Source organism: Eutrigla gurnardus (assembly GCF_963514095.1).
Source record: "Eutrigla gurnardus genome assembly, chromosome: 16".
NCBI classification, from domain to species: domain Eukaryota; kingdom Metazoa; phylum Chordata; class Actinopteri; order Perciformes; family Triglidae; genus Eutrigla; species Eutrigla gurnardus.
Window position 1 is genome coordinate 6,502,929 of NC_139927.1, and position 23,893 is coordinate 6,526,821.

The 23,893-nt window shown below is 42.6% G+C and overlaps 1 protein-coding gene across 2 annotated transcripts in view; it reads right to left on the minus strand.

The window, feature by feature from the left end:
• Positions 1–5,393: 5,393 nt before the first annotated feature.
• LOC311026613 (estrogen-related receptor gamma-like) overlaps positions 5,394–23,893 on the minus strand; it is a 24,642-nt gene continuing 6,142 nt past the window's right edge. The window contains exons 1-8 of one of the 2 annotated variants that reach the window (XM_084030273.1): positions 23,535–23,882; positions 19,084–19,332; positions 18,847–19,004; positions 17,598–17,714; positions 12,886–12,996; positions 12,119–12,301; positions 7,596–7,865; positions 5,394–7,277 (exon numbers count right to left, since the gene is read on the minus strand). In XM_084030273.1, coding sequence (XP_083886399.1) covers positions 7,033–7,277; positions 7,596–7,865; positions 12,119–12,301; positions 12,886–12,996; positions 17,598–17,714; positions 18,847–19,004; positions 19,084–19,332; positions 23,535–23,590 — 1,389 coding nt within the window. In that variant the 5' untranslated portion in view covers positions 23,591–23,882 and the 3' untranslated portion in view covers positions 5,394–7,032. Of the gene's footprint in view, positions 7,278–7,595; positions 7,866–12,118; positions 12,302–12,885; positions 12,997–17,597; positions 17,715–18,846; positions 19,005–19,083; positions 19,333–23,534; positions 23,883–23,893 lie in introns of those variants that run through there. The other variant, XM_084030274.1, reaches the window with a different exon arrangement.

The window sequence follows — 23,893 nt, forward strand, 5'->3', positions numbered from 1 at the left end:
GTCATTCTTTTTGTGTCATTCACACGTTTTTGTGTCATTTATATTTAAAAAAAGACAGATCTGAGCCTTAGAACACACACCCTGCCAATTTAATGTTTCTAAATGTACGTTTTTCCAAACTTTTATGGGCTTTACTTTTGCTAGAGTCAACGCCGTGAGATAGAAAGAGGATCACACGTGCTGAGGAGGAGATATCATTGTAACTGGAGACGTAAGAACATGCTCTCTAGTTTCCATCCTGCAGATAGAGCAGCACTCCTTAACCAGCCACTTTTATCTCTCCATTCCTTCACACTTCTGCAGTCTTAAACGTGTCAAGTTTTATATTGGTACATTACACATTATATCGGCAGGCCCTAAAAGCAAGCACGGTGCTGTTAAAATAAGGATGCTTTTCCAGCATTTTTCCAGGAACATGAAGACATTGAGAGAGAAATAGAGTTTAGGCCCTGGAATGGAAGTGAAGGTGTCCATCCAGAGACTCACCAGTACTGAGGTCCGTGGTTCGGCCTGCGGCGGGGGTGCTGGCAGCCCCTCGCTGTGTGATGCATCGATCAGAAGGGCAAAAGACCTGCCGGCCGTTTAGGATCACACCTGTCGCAGCATCAATATTTTACAGCGTGATACTTTTACCTGCCGACTCCTCAGCAGCACGCAGACGGAGAGGGACTTAAGGAAAGTCTTGTTTCCTACCCCAAGGCCTTTTCCTAGAGAGCAGGTAAAGCATCAGAGCTGGGAAGAGTCTCGCATCAAACTGCATGTGTGTTCCTCTAACGCTTCAAACCTCCCATCAACCCTTGCTTCTTTTTTTTTCAGCAGTGCCATGGTAACAGCCAGGTGTCAGGTTCCAGTTAGCCTGAAGAGGCATATGAGCCATATCAACCCTCTGATCCTCAGGTGTTCTGTTTGTTTGTCCTCTCCTATAAGAACGTTTGTGTCATGTTCACTTATATTATGATATCGTTTCATTTAACACATTCCCAGAGTCAACAGTAACACATTGGAAACTATAAGAAGAAATACTCCAGCACCTATATTATGTGATAAATACATATATAATAGATGGAATATCTTAATTAGCTAAATCTGTCGTCTTATAAGAGGATTCTCTCAGCGATAATATCAATATTTTTGTTAGCTTTTTATGTTTTTATGTGTATTGTTGGATATTTTATTGCAACCAGCCAAATGTCTTAAGCTATATGTAATGACCAAAAGTATAAACTGCTGAAATATGTGGAAATACGTCCCATCAGTGTTTTCTTGAATGTCCGGTTTAATTTATATATATATATATTTGATATATTATGCCTGTTAAAGTTACATTCATGTATCTACTGTGAATATTTAAAAAAAAAATGTGAGATTTGGGCTTTGTCAAAAAATGTAGGTTGAATGAAATGTCGGCAAGAAATTATCATTTTAGGGTGAATTATCCTGTTAAAGGTTATGGCGTTCCTTGCAATGAGCTGTATAACCACATGATGGCGCTAAGCAGCAGCTGCTGTGCAGTCCGGCATAATGAGGCGATACAAACTCAGTATGCAGGTGCAGCTGTGCATGCTCAGAAACATCTCAACTAAAAAGCAATCCTTCTGTCTTCCCTCACAGGACAAAGCTGAGCTGAAGGTCCCGACGTGCTAAAAAAGTCACTTTTCTCCACGTGACCTCTAACTGTACATGCACTGTTGTCCGTCTGCTGTGGGGGAATGATTGGGGATGACAGGCGAGAGGTGCAGCAGTAGATTTAGTAACAGTTTGTCAGGGTGTTCGCGGTGCAGCCGCAGGACGACATCAAACTTTTAAACATGAGCAAGTCCGGAGGGAGGGGGGTCCGGAGATGATTTGTGGTCTTGTTTTCACTTTCTACCTCAAAATTTGAGGATGTCCATCGTGCACCAGAAGCCGGAGCCACCTAGACATTATATTATGATGCATTTTCCACGCTTAATGTAAAATATGTTCACCTTTAATAGGAATTTATGACAGGCAGGATCTGTGACCTCACAATTAGTCTGCGAGCCAGATAAGCAATAAGGCAGAACACTGTTTGAAATTAATTTATATTGCCTTTTCATAGATTCTGTATTTTTTTTAATGAGGAAAAAGGATGTTTTTTTTCATAATTTTGTCTTAAAACATCCAGGAGAGATCTTTGTCATTGAAATTCCACCATAGAAGAAAATGTCAAAGAGTCTGGAATCATCAGGTGTAACATGCAACTCATATTCCAATTTATATTTTATACTTCAGTTTTATGACAAATGTCACAGATTCCTGATCCGGTGAATGAAAAGTTCCAAAGACTATTAGAAATAAAGTTGTTTTAATTACTTTGGGACAGTTACATATCTTGAGGATGACAGACAAAAGGCTGTTAATCAGAACAAAAACACACTTGAGTGAATTATGAAATCGTAATAATTCATTCAATAATGACATTTTTTTTATTATTATTATTTGGGGTCCAGTGATACCATTTTAGGACCCTTTCTGAGGTGAAACCCAGCAGGTTTAGCTGTGCATTGAGACATATTTAGTTTGGATGTTTGAATGCAATGTTGCTCCATAATCATTTCAACCAAAACAAAGTTATTAATTAACACTTTCTTTGGCTCATCGCCGTCGGCCCCCACTTCCAGACATAACCATTCCGTATTAGAGGGGGCCCCCACATTAACTAACTGCTCATTTGATTTATTTTTACAGAAGAGCTCTCCTCAGTCTAATACCCTAATCAGCATTCATACCTTGCCGTGATTATTCGGGACAATGCTTTTTTATTGAGGAAGTGATCTCACCCTTGAGTGCCAGAATCAGCCTTTTTTTACAGCCCATCTCCTCAGGGCCTCATCCATCACCAAGGTGTCTGGGCGACACGGCCGCTAGACACATACTAACTCATTTAAGGAGAGGGACATACAGGGATATATCACTCAAGATCACTAACTCACTTACTGACGGCTGATGTGGTGAAACGTCTCCAGCCTGCTCCAAATCCCTCCCGTGCACGCCGTGAGTTTTAACCACAGGAAAATAAGGAGATTATTAAGCATCTGCTGACAGATGAGGAGGGATAAAGGACAAACTTGGATTTTGATTTGTCTTTCTATCCATTCCTCCATCATTACTCCTCTCCTCGTAGCCTACATACAAACGAGATCCCATGCTTCGTGTTGCTGAACCGACCGTGACTGAAAGCATGCACGTCTCCCCGGTTGATACTTCCTCTATCGAGCGTAAACTCAATCAAAAAGCATGTAATCCTACAAAATAAAGGCTTGTTCAATCAACGCCAAGGTCTAACATAAGCAGAGCTGCTCATCATCACAATAATTTCCAATTACATTTTCAAAATGAATAGTGTAGGCTTAAAACATATTGGCAACACTGCATTTTAAAGGCACTATGTTGAGCAATTTACGTTTATTATTAATTGTTTGTATTGCCATTGGCCAAACCGACAGTGGTGTCCTTCCTCAAATTTCTCGGTTGTTACAGCCTGTGGACTCAAGTGAATAAAAAACATTGCATTTGCTATTGATAGCAGCCTGGCTAATTAATTAATTGAGCTCCTTTTTGAATGAAAAAAGACACTAGGGTAGAATAACTTTGAATATTATTGTATTTTTATTTCACATTATGCACGATATAATGATGTTTTTTTCCACAATATAATTGCTGAAATTCAGGTCTTCTTTGTCCTTTTTGGCCGATTCCTACCATAACCACCATGAGTAGATGAGCTAGTATGCTATAAATATCATAGTGTAGTGTGCCATGTAAAAGGGATGGTAAACTATATACCATAAACATGTCATTGCAGAGTATGTCTTGTAAGTATCGTATTTAAGTCATAGTATAGTATGTCAGAAAATATGAGTATAATGCATAAAAATGTGTCACAGTCATAGTCATGTCATAGCACATGGCATAAGAATGTCATAAAAGGCATAATATAGAGTATTATGTCGTTAAAAAAAGTGTCACTATAGTTTGTTACAAAATATGTAATTTTATATTAAAAATGAAAGTAAAATCAGAGTGTAGTGTCATAAAAAAGTAAAAAATCATAGTGTAGTGTATCATAAAAAAGTACAAATCAGAGTGTAATGTGTCATAAAAAGTAATAAAAAATCAGAGTGTAGTGTGTCATGAAAAAGTAAAAATCATAGTGTAGTGTGATAAAAAAGCAAAAAATCATAGTGTAGTGTGTGATAAAAAAGTAAAAAATCAAAGTGTAGTGTGTCATAAAAAAGTACAAAAAAATCATAGTGTAGTGTGTGACAAAAAAGTTAAAAAAAACAGTGTAGTGTGTGATAAAAAAGCAAAAATCAGTGTAGTGTGTCATAAAAAAGTAAAAATCATAGGGTAGTGTGTCATAAAAAAGTAAAAATCATAGGGTAGTGTGTCATAAAAAAGTAAAAATTATAGTGTAGTGTGTCATAAAAAAAAGTAAAAATCAGTGTAATGTGTCATAAAAAAGTAAAAAAAAAAAAACTGTAGTGTGTCATAAAAAAGTAAAAATCATAGGGTAGTGTGTCATAAAAAAGTTTAAAAAAACAGTGTAGTGTGTCATAAAAAAAGTAAAAATCATAGTGTTGTGTGTCATAAAAAAGTAAAAATCATAGGGTAGTGTGTCATAAAAAAGTTTAAAAAAACAGTGTAGTGTGTCATAAAAAAAGTAAAAATCATAGTGTTGTGTGTCATAAAAAAGTAAAAATTATAGTGTTGTGTGTCATAAAAAAGTTAAAAATTATTTTTCAAGGTCAATGACGTGTCTTGACATATCACTGATGTAACCAGATTCCCTAAGAAGACCACATATTAATTTAAATTGTTTTAAATTCACCTGTAAACAATATTGCATCATCTATATAATTAAATAAAGTTAGTTACAGGATGCTTCATAAACTATGAAAATGAAAATGTGTATATTAATGAGCATGTAATAACATTTGTGAAACTAATGATATCCTTGCATTTGGATATACATTATAGTGCATTATAAACAATTAACATTAAGTTACATATATATTATAAATGCTAAATACTCTAATTAAAAGCAAATCATGGCCAAGATATGACTTTTATGCTGTATGTATGATGATGTGATGAGTCGACTCTGCTTCCGTCAGCCTCAACAGGCATCTGATGACCAGCACTCCCCGGGCCACTGTTAGACTTCATTACATTACAGCCCTTAATTATAAATCTCCATCCAACTGCGATCTGATGGCCTAAATGTGCCATAATGTGCCTTGCTTGGAAATGACAGTCCATTGTCAGACAGTGTAGAATAGACTTCACCCACTTACCGGCTCTAAATGAATTTGTTTCATGGCCTTTCTTCCTTCTTTATTGCCAAAGACGACACTCGGGTGATATGAGCTTTTGCATTAAGGGGATCATCTTTATTGCCCAAGAATCCACCTGAGAATGAAATAGCACTGCACAGCTCATCCAAACAAAGCTTATTTGCATCTTTAAACATCTCTGTTGGCATAAGACATGACGTATATACAGCAAAAACGTACAGTACATACATTTAAAACCGGCATATTGCTGCCGTCATCTTGTCACAAAAGAAAAATGCACATCATAGCGTCACAGTACCTTGAGTAAAATAAGGAGCAAGACTTTTATTCATTGTACTGGGTTTCCCTTCGAGTTTAATCCCTTCATTTATCGGGTGCGGAGAAAAAGAAACAAAAAAGACAATTTTTTTCAAATATAACTACTCTTCACACAAAACACACTAACAGAGCGCCATCACCAGTTCCCTCAAACGTTATGGCTTAAAAGGGAAAAAAAGTAGTGCACAAATTTCATTCTACACAGACATTCTACCATAGAAAGGACATCAAATGCCTCCCTAATCCAGATTATACAGTATGGCAGCCATTTTACATAGTTAAAGTTACATCTACGTGTCTACAACAACGCTACGACATTATGATCTTCAAGTACGCACTCCAATTATAATCACGTCGCCTCGAATTTCATGATATGGTATACATAGTATCAGTGCTGTAGCGGAGAAGCTAGTAAAAAATGATCTTACAATGATATCATTTAAAAATCTTAAAAAATTATCATCAACTGTAATTGCTTTTAATCTACTCTTCATTAATGCCACATTAGTAAATAAAAAAAAACAGCAAACGAACAGAGCCATTTTTTAAATAAATATCACTTTTATGTCGTACAGTTGTATCATGTATCGTTAAGTACTCGTTCCCTGAAATTCTCTACTAACATCGGGAGGCCGGTTATTGTTTTATGAGACGCCGATCGCTAAATAGCTTCCCTTTAATAATGTATATATGCTTGTAGTGGATAGATACGTTTGCGATACACAACACAGGGATGCAGGTTTTATGTGAATTTCTTACAGGCCACATGATATTATTGTGGACGTATGCTGGTATTAATAGTGTGAAGTCTTTGGGAAGACTTACCTCTTAGGAAACATTTAACCTTTTCTATAGAAAAAAAGGACGAACACAATTAAAACCATTAAAAGGCTCTGAATGCACTAGAATGCAGATTAACAGGCTTCAAGATGGATGAAATAATCCACGAGGATCTTCAAGTATCAGGTGGTCTTTTGACAAAAGAAGCTCTACTTTTGGCATGTTACTGTAAATATCTCTAGAAGGCGCTTTCTCCTGCTTTGATGCTGTCTGTCTGCCTGTCTGTCTGTCCGTCGGAGCAGGTCAACGCACTTATATTAGTGTCAAACAGCAAATATGACAATGTCCTCCATGTCAAGACACTAAAAGCAAATTAGACAGCTCCACTCAAACTTTCATTGGGAAGGGGGAAGAGAGTTGCTCTAAGAAAGTCCCGTCTAAGCAACATACTTCCCGGTGAATGCAGATTCTCAAAACTTTATAGTCAAAGCTGAAATGGACAAATACATGGTGTCAAACCCCACCATTACCCGTTATCCCCTCGCTTCCTGTCATCCTAACACCCCCGTGTCGGAGGGGGGTCGGGACGAAGCTTACGGCCCGTCAGAGTTCGGGGTCAGGCCTTGGCCTCCAGCAGTTCTAGGAACAGTTTGTGCATGGGCACGCGGCCGTCCTGTTTGATGCTGCAGAAGTGCTGGACGGCGCGGGCGGCTGTCTGACGGAGGAGAGGGAGGGTCATGATCAGCTTGCCGGCCCGCCGGGGGTCCTCCGGGTGGTGGCCGGCCTCGTAGTCCTGAAGGGCCCCGTGAAGGACGTCCTGGAGTCTCTGAACCGCCTCCAAGTCCTCTATTTGCATGGAGTCTAGAAGGGGAGACGTGGATCAGAGGCAGAATTTCAAAAAGCCTGATTCTAGATTTGAATTCCATCGTTTAAATGTTAGTATGGCAGGTATTTGGGCGTAAACCAAACTAAAGTATCGCATCAATTGACTTGTTTTGACCTGCAGGTGGTGCAAGAGGAAAACTCAGAGGAACACCAAAGGTATTAGGATTCATCATCTGGGGACAATGAATGTCTGTATAAACTTTTCATGTCAATTGATCCATTCATTGTTGAGATATTTCAGTTTGGACCAAATCTGTGGATCAAAAATTTGCATAATAATAACTAACTAAATACCTGAGTTAGCGAGCGCGATGGCCTTGAGGACCACGAATTCCTCCTTCTGCAGACCCATGGTTTTATACTTCTTGGCCAGCTGCAGGATGGCATTGTTGAGGTCGAGCAGGCCGGCCAGCTTCGACTGCTCCTCGTCCATGACGTAGTCCTCGGCGTAGACCAGCTTGTCCTCCAGGGCCAGCGAGCGGAAAACCACTCGGAGGATCAAAATCTCCATCCAGCCGCTCTGCAGGAGACTCATCTGGTCAGCCAGAGAGAGGGAGGGGAAGCCTAGAGGGACCAGAATCAAAAAATCCTGTAAAACAGCTGTGTGATGTCTTGTGTGGTTCTAGAGGGGAGCGTTCTCTGATCACCAGGGTCATCTTGGATCGGGCGTGAGACTATAAATATCCAAAGGAACAGTGTGCAGCATTTAGCGGGTTCTAGTAGGCGGAAAGTTCAAAAGTGTGGCGGCTCTAAAAGCAAAAACTCGATAACCCTTTGTCGCCTAGTGTGAACTGGGAAGATCCACAGATCTTAATGGTTCCAGTGGGCACATACCAGGTCAGTAAATCAGAGGTGTATTTAGGAGCGAGGCCATTTAAGGCCTTAAAAGTAAGCAATAAAATGTTGAAATCAATGTGAAGAGAGCTGTGGTCGACCAGAGTACAACACATTACAATCGTCAAGCCGAGAAGACATAAAAGCATGTACGACTTTCAGCAATGGATAAAAATGACCTTGTTTTAGAAATGATATCAAGGTGGAAGAAACTTGACTTGATCATCAAAACAGAGGTTTACATCAGATCTGAAAAAGAGGTTTGCCTTCAGTCCTGAAAAAACCCCCACTGAAAACCCTTGTTCTAATAACATGTTATTGGTTGCATTATGGGAATTGTAGGATTGAGCATACCCATACAATTTCAGCTGCTGCTGTACAATATTTTCTTGTAATCTGCACCTTGAAAATCCCACAATTTAATTAAATGTAAATACATGGATGGAGTACCCCTTTAAATAATTTGGTTTAATAATTTCTTGTATTGTATCCAATTTCACTACAATTTGTCATTTCACACAGCATTATTAATAATAATAATAATAATAATGATTTTTATTATTTGTATGGTATATTAATATCACTGATGTAACCAGATTCCCTAAGAAGACCACATAGCAAAGGACATAACAAAGGACAGAGGGAGTGAATAGGGGGTGAATTTAATTACACTCGGTGGGACACGCCCACTTTGATTGACAATTACACCCCACAGGAGCGTGATTAAACCTGCTCACGTCCCCCGCATAAACCCCGCATGCACACACTCACACACACGTTTACTGTAATTAAACAGATGATTTTACAGGGTGGGGGGGGAGAGGAGGGGGAGGTGTTTGTTTTTGACACCGTGGGTGATTGTTATCAGGATCCTCTGCTCTTTACAATCACCGCAGGGACGAGAGTGGCGCCCGTTTCCCCGCTATCGCTCCCTGATTGATTGGAAACGCTGCCTGTGCACAATTTCATTGGTCGATAGGGATCAGTATTCTGGCACCGGACCATTGATCGGCGGCAGAGACCTATTTGAGTGTGTATTTAGGCCTTCTCGAGCAATATACTGCTGTGTTTCCAGCACAAAGACGAGTTAAACCTTCAATAAGGAGGACAGAGCGTGTTTTATCAGGGACGAGGCAAAGGGCACCGAGGGAAATAGAGAGTGCTGACATTTTGGGGGGAGTCCTCTTGCCAATGTATCATATCAACGCCGACACACACCACAGTCACACCGCGGTCGTCTTCGACGCACACACACACACTTGACGGCCAACTCGCAGCGCGGGCTCAAAAAGGCCAAAAGCAAAGAGGACAGTTGGTCTTTAGCCAGCTCATCTGCCCGTCTGGCCCCCTCAGACTTCAGACCACATCACCGTCAATCTGCCTGATAAGAGTGGACGCAGAAGAGGGGGAGCAGCCAGGACAGTTGCCCCATCACACTCACCTCCCCCTGGGCAAAGAACTCAGATGGCCCATGGGCCACTTTGCCCAGGACCCTGGTTCTCCCAGCGATGGGGGCCGTGTGGCCTGCCACTCATCCAGAGCTGATGTGACATGGCCATTACGCTGCTAGGAGGGGGCAGTCCTTTTTTTGAAAAAAAAAAATAATTCAATTTTTCTTTGTCTCCCATCAGTTTTACCTCCTCAACCTGCTCCTTGAATGATGCCATTATTTTAAAACAAAAATCAATAATTTGTTAAAGTACAATGTTTTAAAGCAATTTAGTTTTATTGATTTATTCAAATCAATAATTGTTTGTAAAACTTACTGTTTATTCTTATTACAGATACAGTATGTTTAAATTTAAAAAATAACCAGAAGCTGCCAGCTAGGGAGGGAGAACACACAGATGTTCTCTATTGGTTTATTGTGTGTATTTTTATACTACTTCTGTGTATTTTTTGCAACTCTGACAATATTACATCCTTCTTTGAGTACTTTTTATAAATTAATCTACTCTATAGAATTTTAAAAGTAAAGAAAATGCTCATCAAATGTTACCTGAGCGTAAAATGTATTAACCGAACATATGGAAGTAATGTATTTATAATCATTACAAACAGAAGAACTTAACTGAAGAAATAACTTTATTACTAAGATTGATAAGATTGATACCACGCCACTGTCTGGTACTCCCAGTAGCCAGTTAGCCTAGCTTAGCATAAAGGGGGTCCAAGTAGCCTGGAATGAAACCTGCCTAGCAGCACCTCTAAAGCAGTGACTTATTGACATCTTCACTGCAGCCAAGTCCAGCTAAAGAAAAACAAGCTAAGCCGAGCTAACCAGCTGCCGGCTTCACATCCGTTGTACAGACATGACAGTCTTATTGATCTCCTCATCTAACTCCTAATTAACCGACACTAATGAACAGTAACGAGCCCCGCTGCTGGACGGATCTATTGCCTTTGCCTCATCGTGCTTGAAGTGCACCTTCTTGCTGCTTTTTATTTTCTCGTCTGTGACATTTCATAACTTTAAGTCAAAATGAGCTTGACAGTTGGAGGAATTCATGGCTGCCTGTCTCTGGCTCCCCTCAGGTGGGTATCTGCTGTGTTACGGGCGCTCTCCCAGCCAAAGCCTCCACTGGCAAACGGCCACAAATACACCCATCAGTCGGACTCCGTCTGTCTCGTACGCTGACAGTAAAGAGCCGTCAACGGGAGGAAAGAGGCAGACAGCAACAGCCTGGGGGGAGGAGGAGGGGGGAGGAGGGAGGAGGGGGTGATGCTCTTCTTCTTCCTCTTCTAACGCAACAATGGAAATGCTGATGAGGGACACCAAACACCAACACACACTCAAATGGTTGCTTCATGTCCACTTTGTAGGAAACACAGGGACGGATATAGTAGACACACACACACACACACACACCTGCTTTGTTTGTTTTGTAAGCATTTCAGAGATAGGACATCAACACAAAAGCCAGGTGTTAGCCTGGTGATGTTTAGGGTGTGGATCATCACGGCTGATTACGCTTAAGTGAGAGGAAAAACACGAAGGAAACTGAAGAGACGATGTGAGAGATGATAATGCCTCTCATGGTCATTTAAACTTATAGAAATTAATCTACATTGGTAGAGCATCACCTTTAAAAATGCAACTCAAATGTATTCCTTTTACTATGAGAAATACAACAGAAAATATGGGGAAATATTTGGTATTTTCACTCAATAAATGGCCTAAATGATTCATTAGATCATTAAAAGTAAATACAAATTGGTGAAACAATTACTTATAAACTGATTGATCAGTGAAGAGAAATTCAACAGGCAACATTTTGATAATTGATTCATTGTTTCATTATTTTTGACCAAACTTTACTGTGAGAATGTATTGGTTTGTCTGTTTTACACCAATGCAAACGTAATGTCTGGGTTAAAAATAAGTACAACGTGGGATTGTGACGGGAAAGTAGACATCAGTTAGCCGTTAAAGTGCTTCTGAGTAAAGTGCACGTGTTGATTTTCAATCCCGAGTGTTTTTCTTCAAAGGTATCAAACAAGCAAACCTCTGCTGCCACCGCGTACCATTCCAAGCATCCCAACGCCGCTGCATGCCAGCGTTTTAATCCCACTAAGCTGTCAGAATGCACTTCCTCTCTCGCTTTCCACCCTCTCGTCCAAAGGAAGGGAGGGAAAAAAACAAAAAAACAAACTGGACATCCCTTCTGCTCTTCCCGTGTCAGAGGAGAAGCTAAGTGTGTTCCAAGTGTCAGGAGGATTTCCATAACTCAGACACGGCTGCGGCCCAGGAATAATTAAAACTTCCAGGTGGCCACCAGTCATCTGGTTGATATATTAGGAACATTGGTCAGCAAGGGCACGACACACACACACACACACACACACACACAGTAGATGACTGACAGATAACACACAGACGCCCACTCTCCTCTGGGCATCTTGGCAACCGCAAGTCACAACGATCTCCACTGATCTGATTATAGACTTAATGTGAGCTAATGTGTCCGACCGCCGCGCCGTACCTGGGATGTGTTTGGCCCAGCCGATGTTGACCACCAGCTCCCTGTCGGCCAGGTCGCACAGCGTGGTGAGGGCCTTGATGTCGCTCTCGGGGACAGTGGGGTCCGGCATGGCGAAGATGCCCTCCGGCTCGGCCACCAGCAGCAGAGACACCACCTTGTTTTCCACCACGCCGCCAAGGATGACTGAGAGGGATGGAGACGGTGACATTAGGACTAATTTAATCATGAGGGGTTTTTTTGGAAGATTAAAAATCTCTTTTACAAGGGAGACCTGGCCAATAGCAGCCATACAAAATTAACTATATAAACACATTATATACAAATGAACAAGAAAACAGGGTGATTCACTAAAGAACATGAACACAAACCCCAAAAACCTCAATCAAAATACATTTTTGTCCCTCTCCAGTAAAAACCATAAAGCTAAATAATCCATTTCAAATCATACAAGATTATCTGGAAAAAAAAAGCAGAATATAATGTATAAAAATAAAAACTTAAATGGGGTTTTTCTTCGATGATGATAAGTTGAAGTTTACAGACGATGACAAAGATCATGCAAATCGAATCACGTCTTCCTTCAAAGACTATGTTGGCATTGATCTATGCCAACTCATTAGCAAATACCAGCTATAAAAATGATTCAGTGTGACAACAGACAACATGACAGAGAGCATTAATTGACTGTTTTGAACTTGCAGACCACAACACATTAAAAAAAAACACAACCCTCAGAGCCTTCCTTAAAGGAATCCATCATCACTCACATGTCTTCTTCTGAGGCAGGGCGTTCTGCTGGAGAAGATAAGGGCTGTTCTCGGCGTCTATTCTCCTCTTGTACTTCTGTCTGCCGCCTCGAACCCGGTCCAGACGCACCCCTACACACACACACACACACACACACACACACACTATTAATGATGCATTTTGCATAACAGTCACACTCTTCATATCCTCAGGGTGAAGTCACGCATCGGATGCATACGTGCACAGACAAAAGTCGCTTCTAGTAAATAAAATTCAGTGATATATGTCATTTTCACGCAGACATAATTAAACGTGATCACGGGAAGAAGGGGAAGGACATGATAAGATCCTCTTGTCTCTCCTCGAACTTGAATTATTTTATTGATATTTATTTTGTTGTATTTTTATGATGTATTTTATTTCATGTTAATATTGTACTTTGTATTTGAGTAAAATAAAGATCAAATCAAATCACTGGGGGATTGTTTATTTATTGATATTAGTAATTTGTTTGGAAATTTAGCTTAGCATTGACAAAAACACTTCCTCAGCCATCCTCTGTTATGCTCTTCCTTCTCTGTTTTTTCTGTTAAATGTTTTGTCTAAATTGTGTTTTCATTGTATAAATGTTGGGATCTCAAGTTCCCAATCAAGAATCTTTCATAAACATGTCTCGACCCCAAGGAGACATGAAGAGGACGTGTCTGTAACGCGACGCCCGAGAACTTCCGAGCATCCGATGACAACTGCTCATCTTAACGAGCGTTGTCGTAGCCTCGTCGCCACGGCGATGGGGATTTAAGAGCGCGTGTGTGCCGAGAGCAACAGTCACCAGGTGGATCTGTGGAGAAAATGTGTCCGGCAGGCTTGAACGTGACTCGGGAGGCCTTCAGTAGTGGTGTGGGGTTACCTGATGGACACAGAGGCCATGGTGACCCTGAATACGTCTAGAACGGCACTCCGAGAGTCTTATTTGTCCACTTGACACCTCACGGAGACGCCTCATCCCTCTGCCTCCTGTGCTTATTCTTACTTATGCCGATATTTACGGCGAGCACGCGTGAACAACCGCGTTAAATTACGTAATCTCCCTTTAATCAGGCGTGTGAAATGTGTTGAGGGCTGAGAGGTTCTTCCTTTTTTTGCATCATTGGTTTGTAACGCTATTTTGTGTCTTTTATAGTCAAGCCATTACCATAACAACTATTTTTATAGAAATTCTGCTGTATTAGTTAATGTTCCATGAATGGAGATAGTAGGATGGAAGGGGGGGGGGTCATAACAAAGCCGGGGTGTGAGAATGTGGTCCGTGACCTTTGCTGTAAGCCAGCATGTTATGTGACTCTTTGAATTTTTCTTTTACATGAATACAGCATTTTTTTTTACTAAGATATTCGACATAACAGAGTTTTATTTCTAAGCACTTCTTACTGGTTGGAAGAGGCTCTTACTAAATAATACATACATCTTCCTTTGAACCTCAGCTGGATGATAAATTAAACTGAGTTCCCGACAATTTGCTCTTGTGAGGAATTCACTAAATCTCTTTTTATAGTCCTTAAAGTCGAAGACGTCAGAAGATCCATCCTCATGACGGACTGAGAGGAAGAGGGTGTCATCCGGTTGAGAGCTCCAGAACTGAACTTAAGTCAGGATTTGTTTGTCAAATCCCCCTTTAATTTAAATTATAGCTACAGCTACCAATTGCACCATCAGCCCAGTCTTTTAATCTGTATTTAAAATCTTAAATTTAATAAATACAGAATCTTTAATACTGTATTTATGAATCCAGACAAACAACTTATAAGTCAGCCCAAGACAGGACATGTGCTAATATGTTTTTATAAGTTTGGATCATATCACGGAGCCCTACTTCACATTCAGTCCAAACTCATTGCCCCATGTGACACTCCGGTGATGTCATGAGGGGCAAATAGTAAGTGTGGATTACACCGGGGACTTGGCGGGTGCCTCTCCGAGGTGTGAGATGAGGGCGCTTACTTGTGCATCCGATTGAACCCAAACTGCTGACAAACACTTGGCGACTTTGGACACTTGATACGTAGGAAAAGTTGGTTTTTCATACGGGCGTATTTGTGTGTGTGTGTGTGTGTGTGTGTGTGTGTGTGTGTGTGTGTTTGGATCTGACAGTTATTGGAACACACACATCAGAGCTAAGTGTAACTCTTCACACCGGGAATGTGCTGACAACCGAAAGGCCAAGAATAGCTTCAGTGGATAACAGACACACACACACACACACACACACACACACCTCCGCCCTGTTCTTCTGTCCGGCCCATCGGAGTTCGATAAACGCCGACTACTCAGACATTGATCTATTTTTTGACTGCTTTCATCACTCGGGGGCCTTTCTTTTGAGGGTGTCTGGATCTTCACATGGGAGGCTTTACAGGTTCCCAAAACACACCCGGGGCGGTCAGACCTCGAGCCGCTGATCCGGACTGATCCAGGTTACCGTGTTCTTTTGGCCGCTCCCACCGCCAGCATGTGTTCAGTAGAAACAATCCAGCCCTTCGCAAATATTGTGACAAATTCACACGACGTTACATTCACGGCGCACGGCGCAAAAAAGGGGGGGATTAGGAAAGTTGGCAGTGTCGTCTCTGGTGCTTTTCTCCGAATGCAGATTAACAAAAGGGTTGATTAACACACCTGAATCCCTTCAGGCGGGGCAGGAAGTGGGGATGAGGAAGAGCCAAAAAGGAAGGAGATGATCAGATCACTTCAGGATCACGGAATAACTTATTTAAAAGAATATTGAGCATTGTGTGTCTTTACTGCCCTTCGAGGCGACAGCAACTGTAGTATCGAGCAGCTAAACAGGGCTTAATCAAATCCTGGCCGGGGTCTATATGTCTTTTAGCCGTGTGTTTAATACGGCCCCGACTCTCCCCATTAAACCTCGCAGCTCCTCTGTCTCGGCCTTTACGGCGGCCTCTCCGGGGAAGAGGGGCATTACGAGACACGGTGAAGCGCGTTACGAGGGCGCTTACGACGGGAGTTACGAGGGGCAGTTCGCATTTCACGGAGGTCCAGGAATCCCACAAGGCATCTGGAGGAATTTACGAGGGGGGAGGGAGAGCAAAAAGCGGGTGGCAAGAGGAGAGGAGGGGGGGGGGGGGGGGGGGGGGGGGTTGAGAGGTGGACTGGGATGCTGTTGATGCCCCTACCCTATTAAAAGCAGCTAATTTAGAAAAATGGCGCGCACACACACACACACGCATACACACACACACACACACAGAGGTATGTGCATAAATGTGAGTGCAGGCCGACGTGTTTAAACTCATATACACACTGATACACGTGTAAAACTGCTATAACTCTGCATATCCATAACTCACACAAACAAACACACACACACACACACACACACACACACACACACACACACACACACACACACACACTTAGGGACACACAGCAGCCATAAAGCACTACTGCTGTGAGTTTGGAGATGAGTAGGTGGGATTAAAGGATCATTCCAGTTTATTGCTGGGATCTTATTTTCAGTGTTTTTCGCCACCGTTTCTATTAGATATGATAACATCGGGATAGTAATAGCTGATATTAGAGAATATGGCATATATTATTATTATTTCTATAAAAGGCCTGGACACACCAGCATTAAAAAATTGCAACATTTTACATAAAAATCAATTCCTTATGAGTTCAACTTTAATAACTTTGACCTGCAAATTTAGTTAGTTAGCAGGTCGTCTTTACAGCGTCGGACCTTTAAGAGAACGAAGAGTTCAAGATGGAGAAAGCTAGCCGTCCAATGTAACTGAACTTCCACTGTCAGGAGAAAAAAAGGAGTGCATATAATATAATATGTTCAAGACAAAGCTAATTAGCTGCTAACTTTTAGACAACTCTTTAATGAATGGTATAAATACTCCACCTTCACATTTTACTATCCCCCCACACACACACGTGTGTGTCTTTATCATCATCTCTTGGCCCCACGGTACAGTAGGAGGTCGCTAATGCTTTCCTTTTTGAGTCACTTCTAAATCTGGACGACAATATGTCACCAGGCAGGCATACGGTCAGACGGGAGGAGCACCTGACCGCCGTCCCAGACTCCCTACACATGTCACCACTCTTCGTCTTTTTTTTTTTGGTTTGCATCGTGGAGATGAAATTAGCACAAATCGTGTCGGAATGTGAAAGCCTGCTACGGTTATTTGTCATATTTTAAAACCTTAATCTAGTCCGTGCATGGGTATAAATACACTAAGGCACCACTGTGTCTATCATTCAGATTCATAGATTGATAAAACATGCTGTTGTCATAGTAGCCCCTAGCAACCACTCACTCCGTTATCCGACGAAACGCTGAAAGCAAAGAGTGACACGGTTGAAGAGTGAGCCTCTCAAACACGCGGCTGTGCATTGTTCTGTGTTTACTACACATACACAGACCTACACGCACATCACAGCTGGCATGAAGGGGCTGAAGTTTAACTGTGGAAGGTTTTAGGTTTCACTGGAGTCTGCAGAGCTACGACACGCCGCCGTCTCTGTCGGGTTATTTAGCAAATCTCAGCCGCTAATCAGCGTATTGTTTCTAGGAATGCAAAAAAACATAGAAAACTGCTTTTTCTCTAAACAGTTTGAACTGCTGCCAAAATGACCAGCCGATCGTTAGGAAAAAAAATGAATTCAAACAAGGTTTTGACCCAGGTCTAGAAGAATAGCTGACCTTCTCTCAACATGCCCACAGATAGACATTTCACAAATCGACAGGCCTGGCAGGATTTCCTCCTTCTCTTGGTGATTTCACATTCATTGGATGCTGGGCAGCTGTATTCGATGTTACCTGCAGGAGAAGAGAGGAAGAGGCAAGAAGAACAACAACAGTGAAGTTGCAGTGAAGCAATATTGTTCATTATTCATTTCATTCTGATCATTTTCTCATATTGAGGTCAGACAAAAGTGTAATTTCAAAATCTTCCTCCAACCATTAGGATTTGTACTTCCATTAAGTCGGGGGAGAAGAATGGTCATAATGGAAGCAGCAGATGCAGAAATATCCTCACTTTTTTACACTTCCCATAATGCACCTGGAAATGATTTCATTAGATGGTCCCTGACTGATAAATACTCCTTTAAAACTCTACACCTCCATTTTCCTCCGTTATTACATTCATTATCTCAAGCAGAAACTCAGATGACATCGCTATGACATCATCAGGGTCTCTTTCTCAGACTTGAAAAACAACTGTTTTCTCAAACACTCCTTGAAATCAGTGTCAGAGCTGATTCCCTTCCCTGTGAATCAGTGCGATCACACACACACACACACACACATCCTCCCAGATACTTAATTGGGAATAAAAGCCACGGCGGCCAAAAAGTGCGCGTTAAGCCGGGTGGCGTCCGGCCAGTCAGAGGCGCTCTCAGCTGCCGCCCTCGATCACAAACAGGAAGTATCTGATGAGCCAGACATCAGATCTCCCCAGTTGATCTGACAGCCGCTCATCCTGTTTGCCCTTTGAACCCCGTCTACACTTGCCAACATCTAGAGGGCCCTGAACACATCGCGGCCCTGGACCTAGGCCGCGAGCCCAGGGAGCGCAGGACAATCCCTTTAAATCACCCACATTGCGTGCGTCTGCCTTCGGCTTTCAGGGGTGAAGCGGAGGTGCACGCGTTCAACGCCATATGTCATCTGAAGCTTTAAAGCCTAAAGTCAAACATGTTTACTATATACACGCCGCGCTGTTTAACCGCATTTCAGCTGTTTGCAAACACGTCTTTATTTAAAGCCCGGCCGCGGTTTGAGCGGTGAGCTTACCGATCGGGTTCTGTTTATACCAAAACAAGCGACTGCATCTGCACAATGTTGCTTGTAAAACAGGTTTATATAACGCAGGAAGCCTTTATCAGCAAACCAACGCTAAACTGTGTCACTAAGTGTAACGGCTGCGTTTTTTTGTGACCTCTCTCACCCTGGATGGTCCTCTTGAAGAAGGCCTTGCAGGCTTCGCAGGAGGCCACGCCGTAGTGGTAGCCCGAGGCCACGTCGCCGCACACCAGACACACCCGTTTGGCCACCGAGCCCAGCATGAATTCACACTTCACTTGGGTTTCCTCCTCTACAAACCTCCTGGAGAGAAAGAGGAATGTGTTCAGATAGGATTTAAGCACACACAATCAGAGAGCACAGTGCATACACCAACACCAACCGATTCACTCCTCCGTTGTTGGCCAACGGCGCCGCGTGACCGTAGAGGCCCGGGGAGTCCAGTCCATTGCTGTGAAGGTGATGGCCTTTGATCAGGGGTCCGTAGCTGGTGTCCGAGGACGAGCTGCCGGGGCTGGGCTGGGCCGGGCTGACGTCGCCCTGGGAGCTGGGGCTGGGACTGGAGGGTTCACGCTTTATAGTGGAGGGACAGGTGGGGTCCAAGCCCCTCACGGACATCCTGCTCAGATGTCTGGAGAGAAAAAAAGACATGTTTTATTTGATCGGATGTGCGTCTTATTGGAATACATATTCATGACGGTGAGAGATTTGACTTTCCCGGGTCATCTTTTATATAATGAGTCACCTTGGTGTTACTATAAATATTCATGACTGCCTAGTTTTATTAAGTCAGGCATAATTTGGCACGGATGGTAATAATGTAATAAGCAGCTTGGAGAAATCATAACGATGAATCTATGGGTTCATATATGTATTTTCAAAGCACAAAAGCTCATATTTCTCCCCTCGCCGCTTCATTCATGCATCCATCCATCCCGGCCTTATCTAAGCCAGCCGTTTGGGATTTCCGATTCCCACGTATGCAAAGCCGACGTCCATTACACTACTTTGTTTTTAAAGAAAGAGATTGCCTAAGCAAACGTAGGGAAATCTCTCAAACCGGCAATCATCCGCTTCATCCTCGCCATTGTGTTCAATCCAAACGCTTTCTCTCTCTCTCTCTATTGTCTCTTTGTGTCTCTCAGTTACTCATCATCCTCGACCTGTCAAACACCGCAGCCTACAGGTAACAGATTTTTTTTGTATTGTAAGAAAATGTGGAGACTTAAAAAAAAATGTAATCCAATAACTGATAAAGTTAGTTCTCATTAATAAACAATGGTTTCCAGGACAACACACTTTTTATTTAAGTCCTTTCTATGGAGCAAATATACACGTCTTGTGTCTTAACATTGCTAACATATTTTTTTAGAAGTACTTTCTATGAATACATCCATTAGATCGGGCTTGAAATAAACCTCCTGTCTGCGTGTGAAAGTGTGTCTCATAACTTTATTATTGGACCGAGATGTGACTACAACAGACTCTCTGTCACCATGACGAGGAGGAGGAGAAAAAAAAGCATCCGAAACCAGCTGAGGTGTACACTAGGCTCACAGGCATGTGTTGTGTGGAGACGGACACACACACACACACACACACACACACACACACACACACACACACACACACACGCACACACATTGTGGCGTCAGGCGTTCATGTGCGGATGTAAAAATAAAAACCACATACAGGCTCCCACTTCTCTACACACTTCAAATTCATGTGATCAGGAACATGTTGCACACACACACACACACACACACACACACACACACACACACACACACACACACACTTACATAAATGCTTACAGACACACTTTAAAAAGCATGGGTCTTCATAAACACTCTGACACATACAGGCATGCAACTGTTTGTCGCCAGGCCAACTTTAAAAAGACCCCCCTGTCTCACACTCTGTCGCACACTTCCACACACACACACACACACACACACACACACACACACACACACACACACACACACACACACACACACACACACACACACACACACACACACACACACACACAGCTCTACTCTCGGCCCGGTGAGGTGGCTGTCCATGGCAGTCGGTTTCCTGCCATGTAAATCAGTGTTCGCTCGGCCACAAGTCATTTGTTAGGCAAAAGGCCTGGCTGCTTTTAACCACCTCCAGAGTAAACCATGGGCACGCGCTACTGACATCCTCTACAAACCCACAGAGACCGACACACGGACGCACAGCAAGACACAGACCGACGGCAGGTAAAGACACCGAGAGGGCCTCGGCTATTAGCTCTGTTTTGGTCTCCACCGACTCCCGGGAGGAAGATTTGACTCCCCTAGCTTGTTGTCTCGTTGTCTGCTGCCCTGTACGTCTGCAAACGACCCGAGAGCATAGAGAGTGAATCCAAACAGTAAAGTCGTGGGTCGTAAAAAACAAAACAATTAGGATAAGGATGCTAGAAACGCTCTGGATGGTCCAGGTAACCGTGGTGATAACTCACCGTGAGGGTTTTGTTCATTACGAGAGCATCCCAGTTGTTTACGCTGCATCGTACATTTAGTTTTTTTTGTAGAAAAATATTTCTTGAGAACATTTCTACTCCCCCACACACACCCCCCCCCCGCTGCCATCTCTCATCCCTCCAATCCACTTTGAAGGCTATAAAAAGAGAACAGTGAAGAGATTTCAGTTTGCTTTTAAAATGACTCACTGGTTTACTTATTGGCTATCCATCACAGGTGTCCATATATCGCTGTGTCAAGTGTCTGACAGATACAGAGTGAGATATACTTTCTGCTCTCCCATTATCATGCATCACGGGGATGAAGAGGAGGAGGAGGAGGGGGAGGAGGAAGGGGGGTAGTTGGTGTTTTGCTTTCTTAATGAAAAATGGCATTAGAGTGGGGTGATCAGATGTGATGTAATATTCCCTCTGACAGATTACTAATCTACAACTCCATATAAAAGCCCATCAAAAGGCGGTTGGTGCGGCACCTACAGCGGGGATAAATCAGAGTGTGTGTGTGTGTGTGTGTGTGTGTGTGTGTGTGTGTGTGTGTGTGTGTGTGTGAGTCAATGGGCATTCAAAGTTATCGTACCTTTTACCTCTTTGTGTCCCAGAATCCAATACAACTCTAATTGCAGCTCGGCAACAAAAGGTGGCAAAAATTCAGCGTGAAACGACGGGGTGGGGGGGGGGAGAGACGGAAAGAGAGAGGAAGAAGAGAAGGCGGGAGGGAAATTACAAGAGAGGCAGACAGATAGAGGAGAGTGTGAAAAAGCTGTGAACGGACAGAAAGAAAAAAGAAAAAAGGGGGAGGTCCCGTGACTCATTAACCTGGGGGGTGTTGAAAGGGAAAAGGGAGACGGCAACACTCACTTTCAAATGAGCGGAGTCATAATGCAGACAATGGGCCCGACGGATGAAGGAGGGAGGGAGAGGGAGAAGGGAATATAGAAGAGGGAAGTGACCGAGAGATAAAGAACATGAAGTAAAATCTACAGGTTGAAGCTGTCTAACCTTTCAGCCCCAACCCCAACCCTGAAGAGCAGTTATTTAGGTCAGTGGGGTCGAAGTTGTGTTTTTCTTTTTCTTTTTTTTCCCCCTAATGAGCCAGTAGGAGATGAGCAGGGATCAGTGGCACCCCAAGCCAGCCCTAAGAGCCTTAGTCAGGCTTTAGACGAAGCTGTTAGCAGGGAGATGAGATGCCTGAACATGAATAACGTGCCACGCAGCCGATTGTCTGCAGCTGCTTTTTCCCTCCCTATTCTTTATCTGGTTACTTCTGTCGCGATGGATCAGCCGACCTGTACGTCTGGTTTCGTCTCATTGGTTTCGTCTGCATCCAATTCTCATCATTTCTTTTTTTTTTTTATTCCTGCTCGGGAATGTTCCTCACAATCCCACGAAGCTTGATAAGATGATAAGTGATGATGCCACAGCTGATAAAACGACAGCAGTGATGATGATGATCATTTTTTTTTTTTTTTTTTGTATGATTACTGAGAAGAAAGGCAATCAGAAAGCTGTCCCGGGGTAATCAAACAGCTGCTTCACGGGCTTTCATTGGCTCTGTGCGTGTCGGGAAGGTTTGGGATGAGACTCTCACCCACTCACCCTCGCTATCAACAAACAGGCTGAACAATGACAACTGTAAGCAACGCATACAAACCTCCACGGCACCAAGAAAGAAACTTTATACCCTAGTGTTTATTTGCATACATGGTTTCACATTACACCTCAACAAGAGCTGGAAGGAGTACTCCAAGACTTGAGGAATCAATAGAAATAAAATGATTCAGCAACTATTTTGGGAAATCGATTAATAGATTTAAACATTCTTTACTTCCATACACTCAATTGTGAGGGTTTTCTGCTTGTTTTCTGTTACTGAATATCTTTGGGTTTTGAAAAAAGCGATTTTTAAGACACTGCCTCAGGCTTGAGGAAAAGCCTGATGAGCCTTAATTACTATTTTGTGACATTTTATAGACCGCACAGTTCATTCATTAATCGTTCCAATAAAATCGGATTAAATCCTGCAACAACTAGATAAAACTGCGGGCCTAAAACCGGTAATTAATAGCCGAGTATTTACTCCGGCTTAATTAAAACCAAGATTTAAAACATGTGTGTTGCAGTTGTGCTTTTTCCTCTACCCGACACGATGGCACTGATTCTGAAAAAGTGGAAAACTGACTCTTTTCATCAAATAAATACAGACACACACCAATCAGACATAAGAATATTACATCTCAGTGAAGACATCACATCCAACTTTCACACTCAATCTCAACACTTCCCCAGTCCAACCCAGTGGTCCTGCAGGCGGGAGTACTTACTCTGTGTCAGAGTGGTAGGTGAAACACTCCGGGAGGTAGAGGTCGACTAAATCCATGTGCACTCTGCAACCATGCTCTGAAGATGAGAAAAAAATGGACTCCTGCTTCTGTCTGCTTCTCTTCACCTTCTCTTGTGCAGAAACTGAATCCCTGCACTGTGTTTGTCACTTTCTCGGTGCTCTGCCTCCTAACTCTGTCTCCATCTACTGCCCTCTCCACTGTGGTGTAACAGCCTCGGCTCCTCTCATTGTCCCGGACGCCTCCTGGCCGCTGCAGGCTGCCTTTTTCAAAGGTCCCGACTGTTGTGACGAGCTGGCTGTGTGTGACAAGGCTCTCCAAGGGAAGCTGGCCCTCATCGC